This window comes from Hylaeus anthracinus, unplaced genomic scaffold (assembly GCF_026225885.1).
Source record: "Hylaeus anthracinus isolate JK02 unplaced genomic scaffold, UHH_iyHylAnth1.0_haploid 11994, whole genome shotgun sequence".
NCBI lineage: Eukaryota > Metazoa > Arthropoda > Insecta > Hymenoptera > Colletidae > Hylaeus > Hylaeus anthracinus.
In genome coordinates, this window is record NW_026534341.1 from 11,754,513 (window position 1) to 11,774,658 (window position 20,146).

A 20,146-nucleotide genomic window follows, 5' to 3' on the forward strand; every position below is an offset into this window, starting at 1 on the left:
GTTGAAGAAAACGGAAATGTAAACCAACCAAAAGTTTCGTGGGTTTCGTCTGATAACTCTACAGGACCTTTCCCGAATAATATATTCATAAACTGTTTTCGTGTTAAAACTGGAGTTTCCTGATCTAAACGCGGATTTCGAACGGAATTTGTAAAAGCATAGAAAGCTTCTTGCAATTGATTCAAAGAAATTCCAAAAGCTGGACGATGGTTTATGTAAAGTTTTACAAAATCTTCGAACGTAATTTCTTCCACTAATTGACCAGTTCTTGCGTAATTTCTGTAAGATACTTCACCCATAAGAATCTCAATCTGAAATATCAAATTGAATTCGTTATTCATACATCGTAATTAAAATGAATATTTTGAGGTTGAAAAGGTTACCCAATAATTTAGAGAAAGAAGTTATTTAAAATACAAATTGTTACTTCTTCGTTACTAGGATAATATCCAACAGCACGCATAAGGTTTGGTATTTGTTTGGTAGCTACTTTCTCAGAGACAATTCTAGTGGCTGTTGTGTTTTCACCCTGATGTAAAATTTGAGCATAATAGAAAAGATCCTTCATTTCACTGATAAGCCAACCTTTTCTTCCTCCCTCGATAAGACAATAATATGGTGAAAGACTTTGGCCTCCTAGGCTTGCCAGTACATCAACAGATCTAAAGTATAGTGATAGCAGAATGATAATTATTTTGTTCACAATGTGAAAAGTGACCCTAATGTTTACCTGTGTTTTATTTTCCACATCAATACACATGGTTCGTTGTAACCAGAAGTGAACAAAATATTACCATCGCAATTAACACAAACGTTAGTGATCTGTTAAAATTAAAATCATAAAAATAGGGTTCCTTTAACATACATAACAATTTACTAGTACCTTAGATGGATGGCCTATCATTCCCAACATCTTATAAGGATTGCCATCGAAAGGAAGTATTTGAAGACCAATTTCCTTGTCAGTTGCAAATATTACATATCCTTTATTTTGAAATTCTGTACCAGGTAGAACCTGGAAAATTAATATCTATTACAATTATTTTTATTTGAAGAATGCATGCTTGACATGTATTTGATCACCTTGAGGTGTTTAACTGGTGCACCAAAGAGTGGACTTAGAAATGTTCCTCGAATCATTTTTGTTGTGTCATTCAGTAGTCGATATTTGTACTAAACAATATAATTAAATATATTAAAATAACTATAAGTTTTGTGTAAAGTATTTAATGAACAAGCCAGGCATCATGTAATATTAGTAAAAGTAAACATTAGTATACATTCAAGGAATGCTAGAGGAGGATTAGAAGTACAAAAACTTATATGTGCCCCCAAACTTTTGAGCAGTAGCATATAATGTGTATTATAAAATGTATCCTGTAAATAAATAATATACTGAAATCTAACAGATATATTCTGAGTACTTCATGTTCTAGAGTTGATCAAAAAATTTGCAAATTATTACTTCTGAGTTAGAAATCATTAAAAATCTTTCAATTCCCAATTCAGGATACCAGGAAAGGCTAAGAGGAATTGCAGAATACTCTATTTGGTGAATTTCAATTATCTTGAGACCAGGTTCAGGGTAAGGTCCACTACAGAATATAAACCAACTACATAGAATTTGTACCAAAATATTCTTTTTCAAAAATTTAATAAATATCTATTCTACCTATCTTTAAGATCATATTCAATTAGGTTCTTATCTTCTCCCAGGGAAAATAATCTGGGTGCAATGCTGGTAGGAGTAGGTGGACCAAAAAGTATATCTCTTATTGGTGCATAGTGTGTACGATACTTTCCAATAAAATTCCACAGATGAGACCCTGAGTCATGGTTTCTTTTAAACACTGCTACTACCAATGTATTATCCTAAAATAAACATACATGCTTTATATACATTTCCATACATTTCATTCAATTATTGCTAAATTAATATTTACTGAATAAGCCATGTACTCGGCACATTCTGTGAAAGTTAATTTAACAATAGATTCGGTGGAATGCTTGTAAGGAATTTCATCAAGAGGTTCCAGAGTGATAGGATGCAGTAACCAAAGTGTTCCATTATCAAGGCCACATGCTAGTTCATCACCTGTGTATGTTTTATATTGAAGTATTGTTACGTGTATTAAAGTAAATAGTTACTGAATAATCTTATATATCCAGGAATGATAAGATGCTTGCCTATCGGTGAATATTTTAACACGGAAATCGCAGATTGTCTATCGGGGCTTTGAGCACAGGTGACGTAAATGATATTACCATCTTTTATTTGGTCATCTAATACCAAACGTAAGTCTGGAAGAGGAGGTGTTCTCTTGTGGACAATTAGCTTACGTTTCTCGTAGTTGTGCAAACATAACAAGCCATTCACGTTTCCAGTGACTATATAATGACTTACGACAAGAAGTTAATATTAGAGGATTTTGAAGAAATTATGGTCTCATTGAAAAGGAAAGAAGGATATAGGTGTAACAGGTAATATTTTATTGAAAAAAATAAATAAACATGAAAATAATTTCACTTCGTATGAAGTTCGATCCAATGTGGTCTTAAAAAAAAAGTTTGAATTGAGTTTTAAGCTTAACGCTCTTAAATTTTATGTAAAATTTTGTTATAAATAATTTTAGGTACCTTCGAGGATGCGCGTCTAAACTGGTAACCGATGCGTTCACATCGTGTGAGTAAAATCGACACTTCAACGTTGGAATTTCCATTAATGCAATTGCTCCAGTTGAGGTACCTTTACAAACATGTTACAAATATTTTGAATATACTCGTATAGTATTTTACTCATGAAAGAATTATCAAATTATCCAATTTAATTTCTTGAATAAAATATTTTCAATAGCCTTACTGATGAAAAAATTGTCGACGTAAAACGGTGCTTTCTCTAAAGTTGCGTCTACGGGAACGTGGGATGGTTTCACAAATTGTTCCCTTTTCTCATCCCAATCTCTCAACGGGTATTCCAAGTTTATGGTTACCGTGGACGGAACATTATCTTGGGGTTGCAATATTTTCTTTTCTATCTGTTTTACATCTTCCCCTCTTAGATCGCAAATAGTGCTTTTTCTTTTATTTTCCGAGCTTTCTTCAAACTCTCCCTCGTATTCTAGATCCTCCTCTTCATCAAAGTCAACTATAGTTATGTTATACACAATTATAGACATTTAAATAATATAGTTTTAAGCTTTTATTTTTAGTAGTTTTATTTTTAAAAACTTTTCTTCATATATGTCATATATGTATTTCTTTTTTGGTTTAATTCTCCTCCCTCTAATTATTCTGTTAAATAAATGGTTTATTGTACTTACAGTCAGATGTGCTGATGGTAGATACAGGACCCAACAACGTAGATCGAAGATCAAAACTAATCGATCGTATAGAATCCAGACCGCACTTATCACACCAATAAAGAATCTTCAACTGAAGATCGTAGAAGTTAATTCGACCCTCCGAAGTTCCCGTCACTATCATTCTAAAATCATAAGTTCGATAAATATTATCGTATATATAACTTCTTATATGTATTATATTAACTGAATCAAGTTCAATAATTACCCATTATGTTGCAGTATTACAGTAATGCTGCATTTTTGCGTCCGTATAGATCTGATATGTTTCATTTCTCCACCTCTAACATTACTTCGTCCTTTCTCCAAAACTGCATTCCAAACCAAAATGTATCCTCCAAAAAGGAACAAAATAATTAAATTTTAATTATTTTAAATTTATTAAATTTAAATATTTAAATGGATGTTTCACAATACCGTTTGTCGTTGCTGTTAATGCCCGATTTGTTCCCGACACGTAACAGGAAGTATTGAAGATCCCGTAGCGTCGAGTGTTGCCACAAATTTTTGGGTAATTGCACTTCAATTCGTCATGTTGCTAATTAATCACAAAAATTTGTAATTATTTTTACGAGGTAAATATCTGATATTAAAATTTTAATCGAAACAATGAAGTGAAATAACTATATATTTATAAAGGGTTTTAGGATTCTGTTTTTAAATACAAACCCAAATAAAAAATATGACATTATGATCGGCGGTCAAAGCAAATGCCTCTGGAAAATCTTCGTTGAAAGTTATTTCTTTCACCCGATCCGAAGTAATTGCATTCAGCTCTACGGTTGCTATACATTTTTTAAACATTATTAACATCGCAGAAATATAAATGTGTAATTTCTAAATGAATATAGGAAAAAGTTTTACTGTATTATATATCCTAGGATAAAGCTTTTATTTATTTCTATATCTTCTGTATTATCTGCATTATCTTAAAAATATTTTGTATTATTGAGAACGAAAGTAATAAAGTCGAAAAATTCGAATAAACTCGATATACTTCGAAGGATCATGAATTACATCAGCTTTTTTTTTGTACTATTAAGAAAACCTTGCGATTAATAATTAATTTCATTAATTAATCAGATTCATTAACCATTAGGTTCATCCTTTCCATAAGTCCACAGCCAAAATTGAACCTTCTGGTATCTTTCATTGCCAACAGTGACTACGTACTTAGCATTTGGACTTATCTTTGCCGCTGCAAGGTCGTTCTTACCATGTGGATTGAATAGACTACAAGTTGGTACTCTGAAAGTTTACATAATTACAGTTAAATGATGTCAATAAAGTAACAGGTGTATTGCATTAATGAAATTTCATAATTATTAAACAAGTTTTCATGTGTAATGTTCTTAATTTCTTTACCCACTTTCGGTGTCCCAAACGACGACCACAGGATCGTTTTCAAAATCTGCTGACAATAACCATTTCCCATCTTTTGAAACCGAAAGAGTTCTCACTGCATATTGCTGTAAAAGGGGATGTTTATAAATTCGTTACGACAACAATAAAAATATGTAACGATAGAAAAAAGATACCCACGTGACCTTGAAGTGTTATTGCCTCTTTGGTCTCGTAATTATAGATTATTACCGCGTGCGAGCAAGCGTATGCAAAGATCGTTCGATTCTTCGTAGTCAGGTTTATCAGGGATACTTCAGGGTTCATTCCGAAAGACCACAGTAATTTCTGTTTGGATTTTAATGTACGCATAACTAATTCAAATTTTTGTACAAATAAACTAAGTATAGATGTAAGCAAAAATAGGATATAGAGAAACAAGTTATTATATGTATTTTGGCAATATAAGAGTCAGAAGCAAAGGGAACCGCTTATTAGTTAAATAAGAATAAATAGTAAGTAAGATCTTAAAAGTGAAGTAAAACAAAGACTGATAAATAATCTAAAGTATTATGATACAAAGTGTTATAATAGTTTTGTTTCTTTTTCGTTTTTTTTTTCATATCTATTATAGTTGTTAAAACGAATAATTTTTCTAACGCTAAAGACATTTATATATAAAATGTGATAATGAAATTACAAATATAAGTATGCGATAAGTAGATATAAGTACTGTTGTAATAGTCAAAAGATAATACGGTATACGCATAGTACCATATATAATTTTTATATCAGTTTATATAATGTTTGTTAAAATTAACATATAGATACATAGATAAAATAGGATACCAAAAAGGATAGACATATATTTAAAATACATATTGTACAAATCGTCAAGAAGGATAGAGCAAACTGGAAAACTGTACCCATGCACTTAAAATAAACTATTGAAACTAATTCAAATTTTGCGCGGTTCTACAGTATGGCCATCTAGCGGTGAATAAACTGAACTCAAATCCCAACCTCTGATCAGCGCACCACCGGGAAAACGCCCAAGTTTATCCTCGAATAGTTCCGAGTGTTGCTACTAGATGGCGCCATTAACTAAAGGATTTTATAATTATTGCTAAATTGAATAATTATTTATGAAACTGATAAATTGGACATATTAAATAGTGTTACAAATCAAAGAATCATAATAATCATGCATTTATGAAACAAAAAGAATAATTGATCAAAAGATATCTGTGACGGCATCTTACGGAAATTGTGGGAACTATTTTCTTTATAAACTTGGACATTTTTCCACCGATGTCGCCAGTGGTACTAATCAGTAGATGGCGCCATCTGAAGGGAGCACCATACATTAAAGGATTTTTTTTAAACAATAACAATATTCAAATTTAATTCTTATTAGTGTTATTATGAAAGAAGAAGTGGGATATTAGGTATGAGCAATAAGCCAATTTATTATGCATTGTTAAGTTTAATTCAACGTAAAACAGAGCCTACATTGTCTAGTGTAATACTCATATGAATTTATAGGCTAAGCCAAACTGAAAAAATAGGAAAAAATAGTTTACAAGTTGATTACATATATCACTCACGAAAGGACATAGTGCTGATTCATTATCTTCTACCTTAAAAGATTGCTTCGAAGACGACGACGTTGAACTGTTTGACGCCATTTCGATAAATGCGTGTATTAAATACTTAATGTTTACGATGTGAAAATAGCAAATCGCTTTTCAACACTTTTTATCTACAAAGTTTATAGTTAACAGTTACAAAGATATTTCGTAAATGCCTTATTTCACGTGGTAAGAAAGCAACCCTTTTGGAGTAAATAAACAACCGTTTCTGATTAATCATCGGCTATGTTACATTAGAAATAACATTCATAAAATAAGTGATAAAGGATCGATAAACATTTTCAGTTATTTATTTCCAATCGAATGTATACATAATATATTATACCTGAAAAAATGATATTTATAAAAATCGCTATAAGTACAACATGCAAATCAGAGTCATGTCAACAATACGTGCTTCAAAGGAAGCAAATATCTTGTACGACGAGACATGTCGTACATTGATTTATGGTTTATTGTTCAAAATACTGTAATATCTTAAAAATTCTCCTATTTGCAGTTAGTAAAAAAATATTTTCGGTTTAAAGCCCCTATCGGTAAATAAGTCCCGAGACGAAGGTCGACGCACAAGCACGTGAAAACGTTTAGTGTCGGTCGCACTTGAAAATATTCACAGATATCAGCAATGTAACGAGTGTAAAACTACGTGTGCTTTAACTGCAACAACTCTGTGGCTTAGGATCAAGCCCGGAACGTTTGGTTATGGACACGCGTGTGAACTCCTCGGCAACGGTTGGGTGGATGCCAACTGTGTCTTTTAGTTTTGGGAATGTCAAGTTACATCTAAAAGAAAAAATAATAGTGAATAAAAATAACAAAAAGTAAACGATGTCACTCTAAAACTTATATGGGTTACATACTTCATAGCTGCAGAGAAACCTTGGATAACTTCACCCGCATGTGGACCAACGAAATGCAGCCCAAGGATTTTTTCATCGCCGCCTCTAAAAGCCACAACTTTCAGATAACAATTAGTAACGTCCTTCTGGGGGATGAAGAATTCCGTTGGTTTATAATACATATGGTAAACTTCTATCTTTTCCTCTCCGTGAATAGCAATTGCAGCCTCCTCGCTGAGACCGACGCAGCCGTATTCTAACGGACTGAATACTGTCGTTGCTACGTTAGTGTAATCCATTTGTTGCGTCGAGTTTCCAAATAACCTTCTTGCTAACAATCGACCAGCGTGTATAGCAACAGGTGTTAACTCCGGTTTTTTCTAAAATACATACGAATAATTGTAAACGTATTCATAGTACTGGTGTAGAATTTTTAAAAACATCAAGACATTGAATCTTGAAATTTTTGTCTTTTAATATAAAACTTACATGAAGCACATCCCCGACGGCGTATATGTTAGAAACATTTGTTTGTTCGTCTACCGCATCAATCTTTCCAGTGTCTGGAACAAGCTTGAGACCGGCATTCTCAGGCTTCAGTTCTTCCGTGAGCGCTTTGCGACCGATAGCAAAGAGAACAGTATCATAAACATCTTTATGAACTTGTCCATCCTACGGTAATGAGGAATATATTGTATTAGATAAGATTTAAGTGTTTTTTATTTCAATCGAGCATTAGAACATACTTTATTCACCCAATGTACTAGAAGTCGACCATCGCTTTGCTTCTCTATTTTCGCTGGCTTAGCTTGATAAATGAAATGTACACCACGTCTTTCCATTTCTTGAGCAACAATGTTTGCCATTTGCTGATCAAATCCTCGCAAAATGATCGAACGAACCATTATCGTTGCATCAAAGCCTAAACCATTCAAAAATCCAGCACACTCTAAACCAATGTCTGTATATTTATTAAAGAAAATTATCGTGTATAAAAAAATTGAAAAATTAAATTGCTATTTTCATGGAAAAAGGATACATCCTGCACCAACAACAAGGGTTTTTCCTGGCGCTTTCTCCAAACTAAAAATGTCGTCGCTGGTTATAGCATATTCTAAAGCGCCAGGAATGTCAGGGTATTTTGGCCTACCACCCACAGCAATCAAAATATTCCGGGCTGTATACAGTTTTTCTTCCCCATTCTTCTTTTTCCCACAAAGCGTGTGTTCATCCTTGAAATACGCTTGCGCGTTGATGTATTCAACTTCCCTGCGAAGAAAAGAAATAGTCTTATAATTGGACAGGAAGTAAAAAGGTTTTTTTACGTAGAAGTGTAATGGTACTAACTTTGTTCTAAGATCAACACGCGTAGTCCAATTTACAGATTTTACGTGATTTTGTACAGCAGTCCTTAGTGCCTCCCAATTGTGTTGAATAGTTTTTGGGTCTGGTAGTTGCCAACCGTAGAATGTTGATTCCTAAAAAAAGTAAAATTATAAGATTAAAAGGTTCTTTAAGTTTGATAAACAATCTTGATTGTTGTGAACATACATGAATAGCTTCTCCAAGCAATGCAGCTTGATGCATCAATTTCTTTGGTATACAACCAACATTTACACAAGTGCCACCCAAACCCCAAGTAGTACCTTGTGGAGATGGTGTGACATAATCAAAAACAGCAACTTTTGCACCTAGACTTACTGCTTCTTTAGCTGCTGCTAAACCACCAGATCCACCCCCAATGACTAGCAGATCGTACATAAATTTCTGATCAGCTGAAGAAAAATAAATAATTATTAGGAATGTGAATAAATACATGAGAACCTAAGGAATAGCCTTAAGTTAAAAATATGATTATGAAAATAAGATCATACAGGTAACCCTTATATAACACAGTAGTTAAAGCTACATATGCATAATCAAATACAAATGTCTTCTCTGTTAAACAATATCTTCATCTTTTGAATCTGATCTCTTTGAAAACCCAGTGATCTGCAGTATTACAAGCAAACTTTTTTCTACTAATTTAGAAAGTTCTGTTATTGCTTCAGTTAGTTTGAGAATATTTTGCAAATAAACTGACTCAGGCTATATGTATTCCCAACAAGCACTTAATGTTAACAGTTCTATTTCATTCTATACTTTTATTCTATACTATGTACTAACAAAAAAAAAAAAAAAAATAGAAATACTGACAATTTATATCACACATAAGCATGCACTTCAAGCAATAATTTCAAATAATTACGAAATAAAATAACGTGTGAAATAATATTTCAAACACGCCCAAGTCTGGTAGAAGTTCATACCGTATTACTTGGGGGTTACCTGTACATCGATTTCTACTCGCATGAAATTAAGAAGAAACTCGATAAGACATCGCATGAAAGCTAGATGATTCAATGGATCGCGCGTGAGTAAACTAATTCCGTAAAGAAATGCATTGAATAGCGTTTCTACTCGATCAGTTTTAACCTTGCCGGTGCAGAAGAGCGACTGTCAAATTGAAAAAAAAAACATCATTTTTTGCGTAAGTATCAATAAGAAAAATTACGCCGTGTTCGCATATAAATATCGTCGAGTTTCGACACTCACAGCATACGCAGGCCATCGCAGTTTTACCATAGGGAAACGCGTTACACCTGGACCATGGAAACTCGAGCAATTTGGCGTGTGCAGAGCGAAATGACACAAGCCTAGCGAGCAGTGTTAACGTCGCCATGATTATTGCAAGCCGATCACGGTCACGTGACGTCACGTTGATGTTACTCGTGTCTCTCAACACACGATAATAAAATTACTCAAGTACAAGTTATTACAGTAGCGTGACGCGAGAGTTATCTAGAGGAAGTAAATCACGGAAGAGAATGAAGTCAATCCTGATCACCGGTTGCAATCGTGGGCTAGGTTTGGGCCTGGTGAAACACTTAACGAAACTGTCGCAACCGCCGCGGAATATATTCGCAACTTGCCGAGACGCGAATAAAGCAAGGGTAAGATTGGCCGCGATGTTAATGAAAAAATTATATTACGCAATATCGCAACACGTTTTGCAAGTTTGACTTACCAATCGGTGGCATCGTTGACTTTTTTTTCCTATTAACGATAAATCCAAGTTTGCAAAGGAATGTAACGAGCGAATTACTTTCTCTCTGAAAAAAATGCTTTAACAGTAGGATGTACTACGCGAAACACGACTTCTCGTGCTGAAAGACAAGAGCGAACTGACGCCTACTTGATTCGTTCACCGCCATCTGTTATACTGTTGCTACAAGTCTACAAGTTTTAAGCCTGATTTATAGTGACTCATATTGCACTCATTGTTCGTTGCGCAAGTGAACCGTAACGTGCAAGTCATTGCAGGTTTCGTTATGAAATGAACTTTAAAAACCGGTTTACCGGCTCGATTTTGGCCCGAAAGGTTCGAGCGATCGATGCTCATGAAAACCCGCGTGGATGGCGTAAGGTTTATTTTTGTAAAAGTTTAACGAATACGAAATTACAGCTTCGAGTCTTATCAAAATTAATCTTCTAATAGTCTGGCAAATCTATGCAGTTGTTGACCATGAGTTTGATATTTTCGACTATTAACGATGAACAAAAACAGATGTATGATAGTATAGATAAAATATCATAAAAAATATATTGCACGAAGCACATGATTTGAATCTTTAAATTAAATTAGGGCGATTAAAAAAAAAAAAAAATATATATATATATAACTGATTCCTTGGAAGAATGAATCAATTAATCGTTAACGAACCATAAAGAAGACTGAATAAATGAATAAATTGAACAGATTATTAAAGAATTACTTTTGAAGCTTAAAAATTCTTGTCTACGACACGCATATTATCTACGATCGTGAATTATTCGTGACTAGGCTCTCGAATAATTCATAGATTTTTCAATTAACCAATCATCGGTATGTCGTCAAGGACTTTTTACTTTCACACATAATTGACAATTGTTGTAATCCAGCAAATTTGTATCGCAACGATTCTGCTAATCGAAATTGAGAGCTCTGCATTCTTTTCAGGAATTAACCGAATTAGCTGAGAAGTCGAAAAACATTCACATTATCGAAATAGGTAAGTACAATAACAAATCATCTTCAAATGTCTTCAAAGATAATGTAGATATCTTCGATGTTAGTGACTTGTAATTTGTAATATAATTTTACGCTAATCAACGATCTTACGAAAGATTAATGGAATTAATCGGATGACAGTAACATAAGGCATAGTATAATTTATTGAAGGAAGTTAGTTGACTCTTTCATAAAAAGTTATTGGCTATTTTTAAAAAAGATTAATTGTATACCGGAATGTTGAGGTTTGCCATCTCAGATATACAAGGCGTCATATTTAACGCATAGATCATAAATATTTACGCTGCTTATGACGATCTGTAGAAGTGTTCTGGAAGGATATTGTTTATTCCAGAGGAGCAAATATTACGATAGATGAAATTCTATTCTCATTATCGCCGTTTTGAAAATCCAGGTCATCAGAATCGCAGGATATACAAAAGCGAGACTTATTAGCCTCGTTTCGCGATACACATCCTTGTCTACCCCTTAGTGAATTGAAAATGTAAAATTAATTAGATTAACGTAAAATTTAATGTAAAATCGTATATCGTATAGAAAAAATCGTATGTCAATTCTAAACATGTTGTACGTGTTGTTAAGAATTTTCAAGCGGACACAATATTAGTGAATTTAAATTACCTGCGTAATCTCTTGACCTTGAATTTATCGAAATGTTGTCGATCGATATGGAAAAGTAAAGCAGCAAAAAATAGAAAATAAAAACAATTATGTAGGTTGGAGGAAGAATTATGAATGCGAATAGGTATATCGTATTAATCAATACAAGGCTGTTGTTTTATGGCACTAAGATTTAGCTATCAATTAGTACGTCACGGCTGCAAATTAATATTAATTAGGAAAGTAAACGAGTTTATCGTCCTTTCTAGAAGCTCTTGCTTAGCAGACCTAAACACTTTTGAAATATCATTATTTGAAGTATTACGTCAAATAACATATTATTTTATTTTATAATTATTTTAAATAACTGTGAAACTATTTTACAAAATTAATCCTGGGGAAATTACAAGTATACGATTTCGAATTTGAATTTGAACTAAATTTGTGTAAAAAAAAACACAATTCACCAATTACGTAAGGATATATGTTTACTTGATTAATTGCACAATTACAAACGTCTAATAGATGGCTAGATATCAAAATTGCTGGGTAGGTAGATGATATATCGTAATCGTAAACGAGGAAACTCCTATACAGAAAAAAAACAAAATCAAGAGATATATAACGTAACGATAGAAAATAGTCGACAATTGATGTAAATATTTGCGATCGTTCCCAGAACCTTACTATACTAAAGAAAACAACCTGAATTTTTTATGAAAACGATAAATCGCTTACCCGTAGAATCGTTTGGTTCTTCTACGAATTCTTCCATAGTCTTCGTGGTTTCTTGCGTTTCTTGGTCACTTAGATCCGAATCCAAGGTTTGCGGTTTGTCTCGACAAATAGGACACCAAGATCTCTTTTTCTTCGAGCCACCAGATCTCATATCACGAGATATAATTAAAAGAAAAATTCGTTTTATAGTTCAATCTACGGAAACTTTTATCATCGATGCAACAAAACTTTGATTAATTGCAATGTTCGTCCTGCAAACGTTTTCAATTTAAATGTCACTGTGCTGTTCGATACGTGCCTCTACTATCTGATAACAATCGTTCCCGACATGATTTCCACCTTGATAGACACTGTATCAAGTATTTTAATCTCGCGCAAGAAACAAGTCAGAATACTTTGAAATTTATAAGTTAATAATTATGTGAAAAATTATAATACAACAGCGGCAAATATGCACCACGTAACGGCACTAAAATACTATTATATCGACCGGACCAACGGTTGCTATAGTCTAAAAGTAAAGTATTCACTGTAAATTCACTATAGTCAAAGATATACAGTCACTTGCAACGTTGTATTTATTCTATATATATATAGAATAAACTGATATCTACAGTAATTTCTCAGAATTTATTTAATAAGAAAAATAATTTTATCTTTATTATGTTATAAATAATAATAATATTTAAATGAATGTGTAATTGCTGCATCTTAAAAAACGATTAATAAAAAATAATTTGTATGGCATATTATACATTTTATGCGTGAAAACCTATGGAATATTTAGAATATAATACACCAATTTATTTGAATGAATTTGTTGTTTGTGAATGTTTTCATTCACCTGTTATCTCTTTCTCTTCCTCTTTTGACTACAGATTTAATGAACACAAAAGACTATGACAAAATAGTTAAAACAGTTAGCGAAAAGGTAGGCAATGATGGATTGAATGTATTGTTTAACAATGCCGGGGTGAGCCCAAAATTTACAAGACTTGGCTTTGTGAAAGAGGAGCAGCTTACAGAAACATTTTTTGTAAACACAGTGGTGCCCATTTTATTAACAAAGGTAAATTTATAGAAATTAGTGTTATAAGCATTATTTCATAAAATTTAGTCATATTAGGATCCGTTCTTCATACCTACATATTATGTTATTAATTTCATCAATTTTAAGGCACTTTGGCCACTGTTGAAAGTAGCATCGGATAATTTTGAGGACAAATCAAAAATGAGCGTCAATAAGGCTGCAGTTATTAACATGTCCTCAATTCTGGGAAGTATTACAGACAATGATCAGGGTGGATATTATCCTTACAGATGTAGCAAGGTAATATTCCTTTGTTTTAATCAATACTTTACAACCCGCTTTTAATTTGCACGAATTTACAAATCCAAACGTGATTGATCTCTCTTAAAACCGTTTACTTAAAATCAACAACCATCCATAGTGATAAGCATCTTCATCATTACCGCATTTTCACGAAATCATTGGTATGAATCATCGTCATGCAGAATATGATCAAATGAAAGAACATATTATGATGATCACCTTTTGTTATTTCATGTTGATGAAAGTGTTGATATTTTTTCATCAGCGAGCTTCCATACCGAAGGAAAAAAACTGACCCTCAAAGGTCGAAATGAAACACCTATAAATATAGGTTAGACATATAAATATCTTAAAAATTATATATTTTTATTAATTTTCCCCGTACATATTTCGATGTTTAAATCATATACACTTCTGAATTAAAAAACTGGTTTTATTTTTGTATTTTTTTATAAATTATTTCACACTATCAGATATATCATCGCGATTGTTTAATCTTGTTTGATAATCGTTCTCCGTATCCTCGATTTTATACAGTACAGAATTCGTTGATCGAATATACAAATTATAATAGAAATAGATGACAAATCTTATTTAATTCCTAGGCAGCACTTAATGCAGCAACAAAATCGTTGAGCATTGATTTGAAAGATGATGGAATCCTAGTCACTAGTTTACACCCTGGTTGGGTACGCACGGACATGGGAGGGAGCAGTGCACCCATGGACGTTGATACCAGTATCAGTAACATTTTAAATACACTAAACTTGTTAAGTAAAGAACACTCAGGGTGCTTTATTCAACACGATGGAAAAAGTTTACCATGGTAAATAATTTTGATATTTTCCTGAATCACTGATACTTGATACAACTATGAACACAGTGAACAATATCTTTATACAACGATCGATTTTTATTTCAATCATGAACTATATTGTTAAGAGTATACTACACAAACCCCAAAATTGAAAGTGTTTAAATCATAATATACAGGCATGTATAGGCACAATTTCAAATGTTTGCAATAGTATTATTTTATTGGTAAATGTGAAAGCTTATTTTGTACATGTCACGGTGCTATAACATAATCTGAAGGAATGCAAATTTGCCCTAGAATATTAAATTGCAAAAAATGGTATTTGAAATATGTACAATGGTCTTCAATTACCAAACAATTATTGGACATATGATCATGTTTAAAAGTATAAATACAGTGAAATGTACCATTACAAATATTTTCAAGATACTATTTTACAGAAAAAATAAATGTACTATTACCTATTGTACATTTTTAAAATTACAATGCTTAAATGTTGTGTAACCATCTCTGTAAGATGTAACTATGAAGTAAATGAAAATGTTATACATATGTATATTTATTTCAAAAATGAAATAATACTGAGATGACATGAAGATTGTTTAGAATGTACAATCCGTTTTAAATAATAATTTCACTCTATAACTTTTTTTATACTCTTCAAAGCAGATCCTAAAACGGACTGAACATTCAACACAAATTTTTTATTAAACTATTACAAGTTCTAGTTTCTAACTCGAACCATGAAAATTTGTAACAAATCCATGTATAAAAAAATAAATCTCACTACACATAAATCAAGTTGATTCATACAATTACTCGTTTCTTCGATACATACAAATTTTCACTAAACATGGGGTGTAAAATGGAAAATGAAGAAATATCTTTCAATCTAACCATTCACAACTATGATCTAAGATAATCTTATCGCGTGCAAATTCATATAAGATGTAAATGATTTCCTAAATACCTCATTTTCCAAATAACAGTCACAGAATAAACTTTAATCAGTCTTTAACCTCTTAGGTGTTGGTTCACTATTTTGAGAATTCGAGTCTTCAGAAAATCCCAAATGTGCAGAGAAATCTGTTAATCCTTGCGAATCGCTAACTGTTGAGAAACCTAATAAATGAAAGAGTTTGTTTTATATAATCACCCAACAAACAACAATGAATATTCTACAAATTTCAACTCACATGTGTTTGAATCTTCTGTGAGACCAAAATTAGAATTTGAAGAATCTAGTCCACTTTTTCTTGGCAATCCATTTTCCTTCTCTGCTCCTGTTTTTCCCTTCTTCTTCTAAACAATAAGGTATTTATTATTACTTCTTACCTTCGTATACACTTTACAATTTTTATTCACCTGATCAAGCGAAGATATAGGCACCCACTTGTAAATCTTCATAGTAGTCTCTCCTATCGTAACCCATTTTTTTTCCCTATAAAAATGTTCACATGAGAAGCGTATTCTTCAAATCAATATCGAATCAACAGACAGGAAAGCTACCTTCTTTACTGTTATTAAAAAAGCAGATATAGAACACTATTATTCAATCAACACGCAAGAAACATTTCAGAACTATAGAGATCTGTTTACAGCTGACATGTGTAATGCAAAATCTCTATTAAATCTCGCAAGTAATAAAAACTTTAATCCGTCTCTGTTATCCGATACTGTTTTATTATATATATATATATATATATATTTTTTTTTTTTTTTTGACATTTTTCTCAAGACATTTCAATATTTCCTCGTGCATCTATAATATGTTAAGAGATTTACCAATGGCGAACTTTGTCAACGACTTGCATTACACGCTTAATATCATCCTTGGCACGACTACGAGTCTCTGCACGCACTGACCGCGACATCATGTTATATGATTACAAGTCACTGTTAATTGATCACAACACGAAACACCGGGACATTCGTCGGTGAAGAGGTTAGGAAACTGACAGTAGATATGAATTTCGATGGTGCAGTCATTAACGTCTTCAGATTCGAGACAAGAACGAGACTATCATAACAAGATGATATGTCCGAAGGGGCGCAGAGGGAATGGCGGAAATCAGTGACACTCATTACGCGATAAACTTTTACAAGTTTCACAAAAATTTAGGAAATTCTACTTAAATTAAATGTGTGGAAAGATTCATAATAATTCAACATTCTCACAGTGATAATGCGTTAAATTTGATAAGAATAAAAATGTGATTGTTCAAAGTTTCGTTAGCATGAGCGTCACTGATGGAAACTACGAATGTAGTGATGACGCTTGCGATGAACAATTTTCGTACTGTTACTAAAAGTTAACATAAAACTATGCATTTATGACATATTCTAAGCAAGAACATAAAGATAAAATTCCATTACTTTTGTTTAATTGAAAAATCTCACATCGAAACATTGACATTTTTTTTTCAAGTGATATACACAATTAGTGTAGTTTAGAATAGAGTCGTATACAACAGAATTATTGAAAGAAATTCTTGTTGGTAATATGATCCATTTGAACAAGAATTATACAAAATTAATATATATATAGTAAAGGTATAAATAAAGCTTTATTCGTTATGTGTTTCATGTATACCTTTTTCTGTATACGACTTGATTTGTACTTTGGTCTTAAGGCGGGTTTGCAATGAATTCACTTTTGGTAAATAAATCCACAACAAATTAAATTAAAGATAACGAACAATTAAAGAATGCATTAATGTACATGTATACTAATATTCGTTTTGTAGCTTTTTAGGTGCGATATTGTAATATTGCTACTGAGATAAGAATAATTTTCCTTGTACATGTTATGCAAATATGATTATGCGATACTCGAAGCGTCTAAACACTGATAGTACTATGATAATTTAAGAAAGACTTAATAAAATAATGTTTGTAAATAATCGGAATGTATTAGTTGCGCGTGATTGTAAATATAAATTCTTATAAGCATTTGCACAATTAAGGAGGGAAGTGGAATGGTGGTAACCTTAATTTAAACCGGTAACCTTAACTTGAAAAAAAAATACGAACAAAATGCCTGAACCTATAGAACCTGAACAAAAAGGTGTATCTAACGATGCAACTAAATCTCTGACGACTGAAGTAAAACATGCACTTGACGATACAACTAAATGTGTAGTATCTGAAGAAAAAGATGCTTCTCAACAAGAAGATGAATTACGTGAAAACGAATGGATGGTATAGTTTTATGTTACATAATCACTATTTGTTAGTTCTTTATAGTAAATCATTTTTGTAACAAAGGCACATTTCTATTTTTGTCTGTATTATAATAAAAAATTTTGAACATTTTAGGTGCGGCCATGTGAATTATATAAAGAAGAATATGATGACTGCAAAAGTATAAGAGCACGCTTCCATCAGTACTTCGTACATGGGAAAACTATTGAATGCTCACAATGGAAAACTGACTACGAAAACTGTTACCTTTGGTCAAAGTATAAATCTGAAAAAGCATATGTAAGTTCGAAACCATTATCATACCATATAATACCATACTTGTAATTAAATATTTGGAAGAAAGTAACATTGCATTATTTGTAGGAAGAGTTGGTAAAAAGTGAAAAGAACCGTAGACTGGAGAGGTTAAGAGGTCATTATTTGAATAATGTTTGGACTAAGAGAGACAAACCACCTGAAAGTTGGAATGCACCATTGCCACAGTGGATGCAAGACAAATTTGAACATTCATTTTTAAAGTATATGAGTGATGAATTAAAAAATCCTACAGGAAACAGCAGTCTCAAAAGTTCTTGTACTATATTGTAAGAAGTGTCAAGCTTGAAAAATATTATTAGAGGCTGACAAACTAAGCAATATACATTAATATTGCTTGGTTTCTTAAGTTACCATGTGTAAAAATGTATAACAATATTGTAGATAATAAAAGTTTCTTAATTATAAGTCACTTATAAAACAAGCACGTATGACAGTATGTTTAAGTTAAGAAATTTTGTGTGAATATCTATATGAATATTAAAAATTGTACTGAAAGTAATAGAAACCCAGTTGAAAAAAAACCTGGAAAATAATTGTTCAACTCGTTTAAGTATGAATTTCATTAGTGGATTCAATTTCAATTTGACAAGTTTATTTGCTTAGTTATGTGGAGTTCGAGGTGATATTAGGAGGTCAAGACATTTTTCTCAGTTAGTATTCAATTTTGTAATAATAATAAAGGAAATTTTGGACCTTTGAAGGATCGTATAACAATATTTTGTGCAATGAATAAACTAAATTGATTTCTTTTAGATTATTTTTTCTAAACGAGTAATAAACGTAAGAGAACATCCAAAGAGATACTAAAACCGAAAAGAAGTTTGTTTGTACACCGGCAGGAGTCGCATAAAGGACAATAACAATTGCTGCTAACAAAGAAAGAAAAAAAAAATGATGGAATCCGCGGTCAAAGCAGAGCGAGTGCAGAGCTCCGTGTCGGACATGCGCAGTGGCGTCGTTCGGTGAATTCCGTTACGCACTTTTGCTCCGTTACGAGACTCGATCCGCAAGTGGCCAGTGGTAAAAGGAAAGGCAAAAAGTGACGCTGGACTTGAAGAAGCGGGAGAGATAGTGTTTTAAACGTCGCGGCACATCCCCCTCTCCGATTCTCCAAGACGCACGACGGTGAAACGCGTCGTTCGATCGTGCCTGTAGTGTGACGTGCGTACGCGATGTTGAATGAGTGACGTAATCTAAATACAAATATTACCTATCAACGAATCGGTTGATTACAGTACGACCCTGCAAGAAAAACGGCAGTACGTTCTACCGTTCACGAGATACACATGTACACAAACAAAGTTTCTTTCGGCTGCTTCCGTTTTCGTGTTTTCGTTTGTCGTAATCTAACACGCCGTGCACCAGCCACCGAGTATATTGTGCTAACGTATCCTTGTAAGCGGTAAGAGTCGTTCGCGTCAGAGGATTTGTGGTCTTTGTGCAGAAGAAACTGTGCCCTGTGCTTCGTCACTTGGACTTTTCACGAAGTTCGTAAAGCATGGCGGAAGAGGATTGCAACGACGCCGATTATCTCGGTGCTTACAGCCGTTTTTTCACCGAATTCATTGCCAGGGTGAATCCGTACGATCAGCTGCCCGTTCCCGTAAGTTCGTACAACGTGACGGACGATGAGCTTATCGGCGAGATCATCAACGTAACTCTGCAGTATATCAATCAAACGTAAGTGAATGTACTCTTGAATTAACGATATTATGGTATGTCAGGAGCGTGGGTGGACATCGTATTCCATGATAAGCTTCTATGGCGGCCGGCGCCGAATGTAAACAGAGGCGATATATAGGTCTTCTAAACTGACAACTTTTAGGAATTCCTC

At 32.9% G+C, this 20,146-nt stretch overlaps 6 protein-coding genes across 9 annotated transcripts in view; 3 read left to right on the forward strand and 3 right to left on the reverse strand.

Moving 5' to 3' along the window:
• Nucleotides 1-391: 391 nt before the first annotated feature.
• LOC128888855 (cilia- and flagella-associated protein 251-like) lies at nt 392-3,632 on the reverse strand. Its single transcript, XM_054146020.1, has 10 exons — nt 3,568-3,632; nt 3,321-3,484; nt 2,861-3,145; nt 2,149-2,388; nt 1,944-2,095; nt 1,673-1,872; nt 1,466-1,595; nt 884-1,015; nt 731-822; nt 392-662 (listed from the first exon to the last, which is right to left on the reverse strand). The coding sequence occupies exons 1-10, from the start codon at nt 3,630-3,632 to the stop codon at nt 392-394; spliced, it is 1,731 nt and encodes a 576-aa protein (XP_054001995.1).
• A 2,994-nt stretch (nt 3,633-6,626) lies between these two features.
• LOC128888564 (thioredoxin reductase 1, mitochondrial-like) lies at nt 6,627-12,806 on the reverse strand. Of its 3 annotated transcripts, XM_054145541.1 has the most exons (9): nt 10,259-10,461; nt 9,787-10,032; nt 8,743-8,966; nt 8,539-8,669; nt 8,231-8,460; nt 7,938-8,152; nt 7,681-7,863; nt 7,213-7,571; nt 6,627-7,135 (listed from the first exon to the last, which is right to left on the reverse strand). In XM_054145541.1, the coding sequence occupies exons 2-9, from the start codon at nt 9,911-9,913 to the stop codon at nt 7,006-7,008; spliced, it is 1,599 nt and encodes a 532-aa protein (XP_054001516.1). In that variant the 5' UTR covers nt 9,914-10,032; nt 10,259-10,461; the 3' UTR covers nt 6,627-7,005. The 3 variants fall into 3 exon arrangements, with proteins under 3 accessions (XP_054001516.1, XP_054001515.1, XP_054001517.1); XM_054145540.1 differs by lacking the exons at nt 9,787-10,032; nt 10,259-10,461 and adding an exon at nt 12,641-12,806; XM_054145542.1 differs by lacking the exon at nt 9,787-10,032 and having other exon boundaries at nt 10,259-10,459.
• LOC128888625 (C-factor) lies at nt 10,039-15,068 on the forward strand. Its single transcript, XM_054145677.1, has 5 exons — nt 10,039-10,184; nt 11,231-11,282; nt 13,519-13,709; nt 13,818-13,970; nt 14,579-15,068. Exons 1-5 carry the CDS (start codon nt 10,059-10,061, stop codon nt 14,801-14,803), a joined length of 747 nt encoding a protein of 248 aa, XP_054001652.1. The 5' UTR covers nt 10,039-10,058; the 3' UTR covers nt 14,804-15,068.
• Nucleotides 15,069-15,544: 476 nt separating this feature from the next.
• On the reverse strand, nt 15,545-17,207 carry LOC128888654 (B-cell CLL/lymphoma 7 protein family member B). Of its 2 annotated transcripts, none has more exons than XM_054145719.1 (4): nt 16,576-17,207; nt 16,156-16,231; nt 15,987-16,089; nt 15,545-15,912 (listed from the first exon to the last, which is right to left on the reverse strand). In XM_054145719.1, the coding sequence occupies exons 1-4, from the start codon at nt 16,665-16,667 to the stop codon at nt 15,794-15,796; spliced, it is 390 nt and encodes a 129-aa protein (XP_054001694.1). In that variant the 5' UTR covers nt 16,668-17,207; the 3' UTR covers nt 15,545-15,793. The 2 variants fall into 2 exon arrangements, with proteins under 2 accessions (XP_054001694.1, XP_054001692.1); XM_054145717.1 differs by having other exon boundaries at nt 15,987-16,092.
• A 202-nt stretch (nt 17,208-17,409) lies between these two features.
• Nucleotides 17,410-18,632, forward strand: LOC128888635 (uncharacterized). Its single transcript, XM_054145693.1, has 4 exons — nt 17,410-17,528; nt 17,646-17,991; nt 18,109-18,273; nt 18,358-18,632. Exons 2-4 carry the CDS (start codon nt 17,827-17,829, stop codon nt 18,580-18,582), a joined length of 555 nt encoding a protein of 184 aa, XP_054001668.1. The 5' UTR covers nt 17,410-17,528; nt 17,646-17,826; the 3' UTR covers nt 18,583-18,632.
• A 363-nt stretch (nt 18,633-18,995) lies between these two features.
• The window catches only part of LOC128888510 (serine-rich adhesin for platelets-like), an 88,151-nt gene continuing 87,000 nt past the window's right edge, over nt 18,996-20,146 (forward strand). Inside the window, exon 1 of the mRNA XM_054145413.1 lies at nt 18,996-19,992. Within this exon, the coding sequence (XP_054001388.1) occupies nt 19,811-19,992 (182 nt within the window). The 5' untranslated portion in view covers nt 18,996-19,810. The remainder of the gene's footprint in view (nt 19,993-20,146) is intronic.

Bases quoted from the DNA above. Each gene is read 5' to 3' on its own strand.
- LOC128888564 (XM_054145540.1), bottom strand. From the start codon at position 12,791: ATGAGATCTGGTGGCTCGAAGAAAAAGAGATCTTGGTGTCCTATTTGT. The intron at 8,967-12,640 runs GTAAGCGATTTA...ATTTTTCTTCAG, and splicing joins AGAACCAAACGATTCTACGG to CTGATCAGAAATTTATGTAC. The intron at 8,461-8,538 runs GTTAGTACCATT...TTTTCTTCGCAG, and splicing joins CGTGTTGATCTTAGAACAAA to GGAAGTTGAATACATCAACG.
- LOC128888635 (XM_054145693.1), top strand. From the start codon at position 17,827: ATGCCTGAACCTATAGAACCTGAACAAAAAGGTGTATCTAACGATGCA. The intron at 17,992-18,108 runs GTATAGTTTTAT...TGAACATTTTAG, and splicing joins TACGTGAAAACGAATGGATG to GTGCGGCCATGTGAATTATA. The intron at 18,274-18,357 runs GTAAGTTCGAAA...CATTATTTGTAG, and splicing joins ATAAATCTGAAAAAGCATAT to GAAGAGTTGGTAAAAAGTGA.
- LOC128888654 (XM_054145717.1), bottom strand. From the start codon at position 16,667: ATGATGTCGCGGTCAGTGCGTGCAGAGACTCGTAGTCGTGCCAAGGAT. The intron at 16,232-16,575 runs GTAAATCTCTTA...ACATTTTTATAG, and splicing joins GTTGACAAAGTTCGCCATTG to GGAAAAAAAATGGGTTACGA. The intron at 16,093-16,155 runs GTGAATAAAAAT...CTTATTGTTTAG, and splicing joins CTATATCTTCGCTTGATCAG to AAGAAGAAGGGAAAAACAGG.
- LOC128888625 (XM_054145677.1), top strand. From the start codon at position 10,059: ATGAAGTCAATCCTGATCACCGGTTGCAATCGTGGGCTAGGTTTGGGC. The intron at 11,283-13,518 runs GTAAGTACAATA...TTTTGACTACAG, and splicing joins CATTCACATTATCGAAATAG to ATTTAATGAACACAAAAGAC. The intron at 13,971-14,578 runs GTAATATTCCTT...TTTAATTCCTAG, and splicing joins ATCCTTACAGATGTAGCAAG to GCAGCACTTAATGCAGCAAC.
- LOC128888855 (XM_054146020.1), bottom strand. From the start codon at position 3,632: ATGAAACATATCAGATCTATACGGACGCAAAAATGCAGCATTACTGTA. The intron at 1,873-1,943 runs GTAAATATTAAT...TGTTTATTTTAG, and splicing joins CCGAGTACATGGCTTATTCA to GATAATACATTGGTAGTAGC. The intron at 663-730 runs GTAAACATTAGG...ACTATACTTTAG, and splicing joins ATGTGGAAAATAAAACACAG to ATCTGTTGATGTACTGGCAA.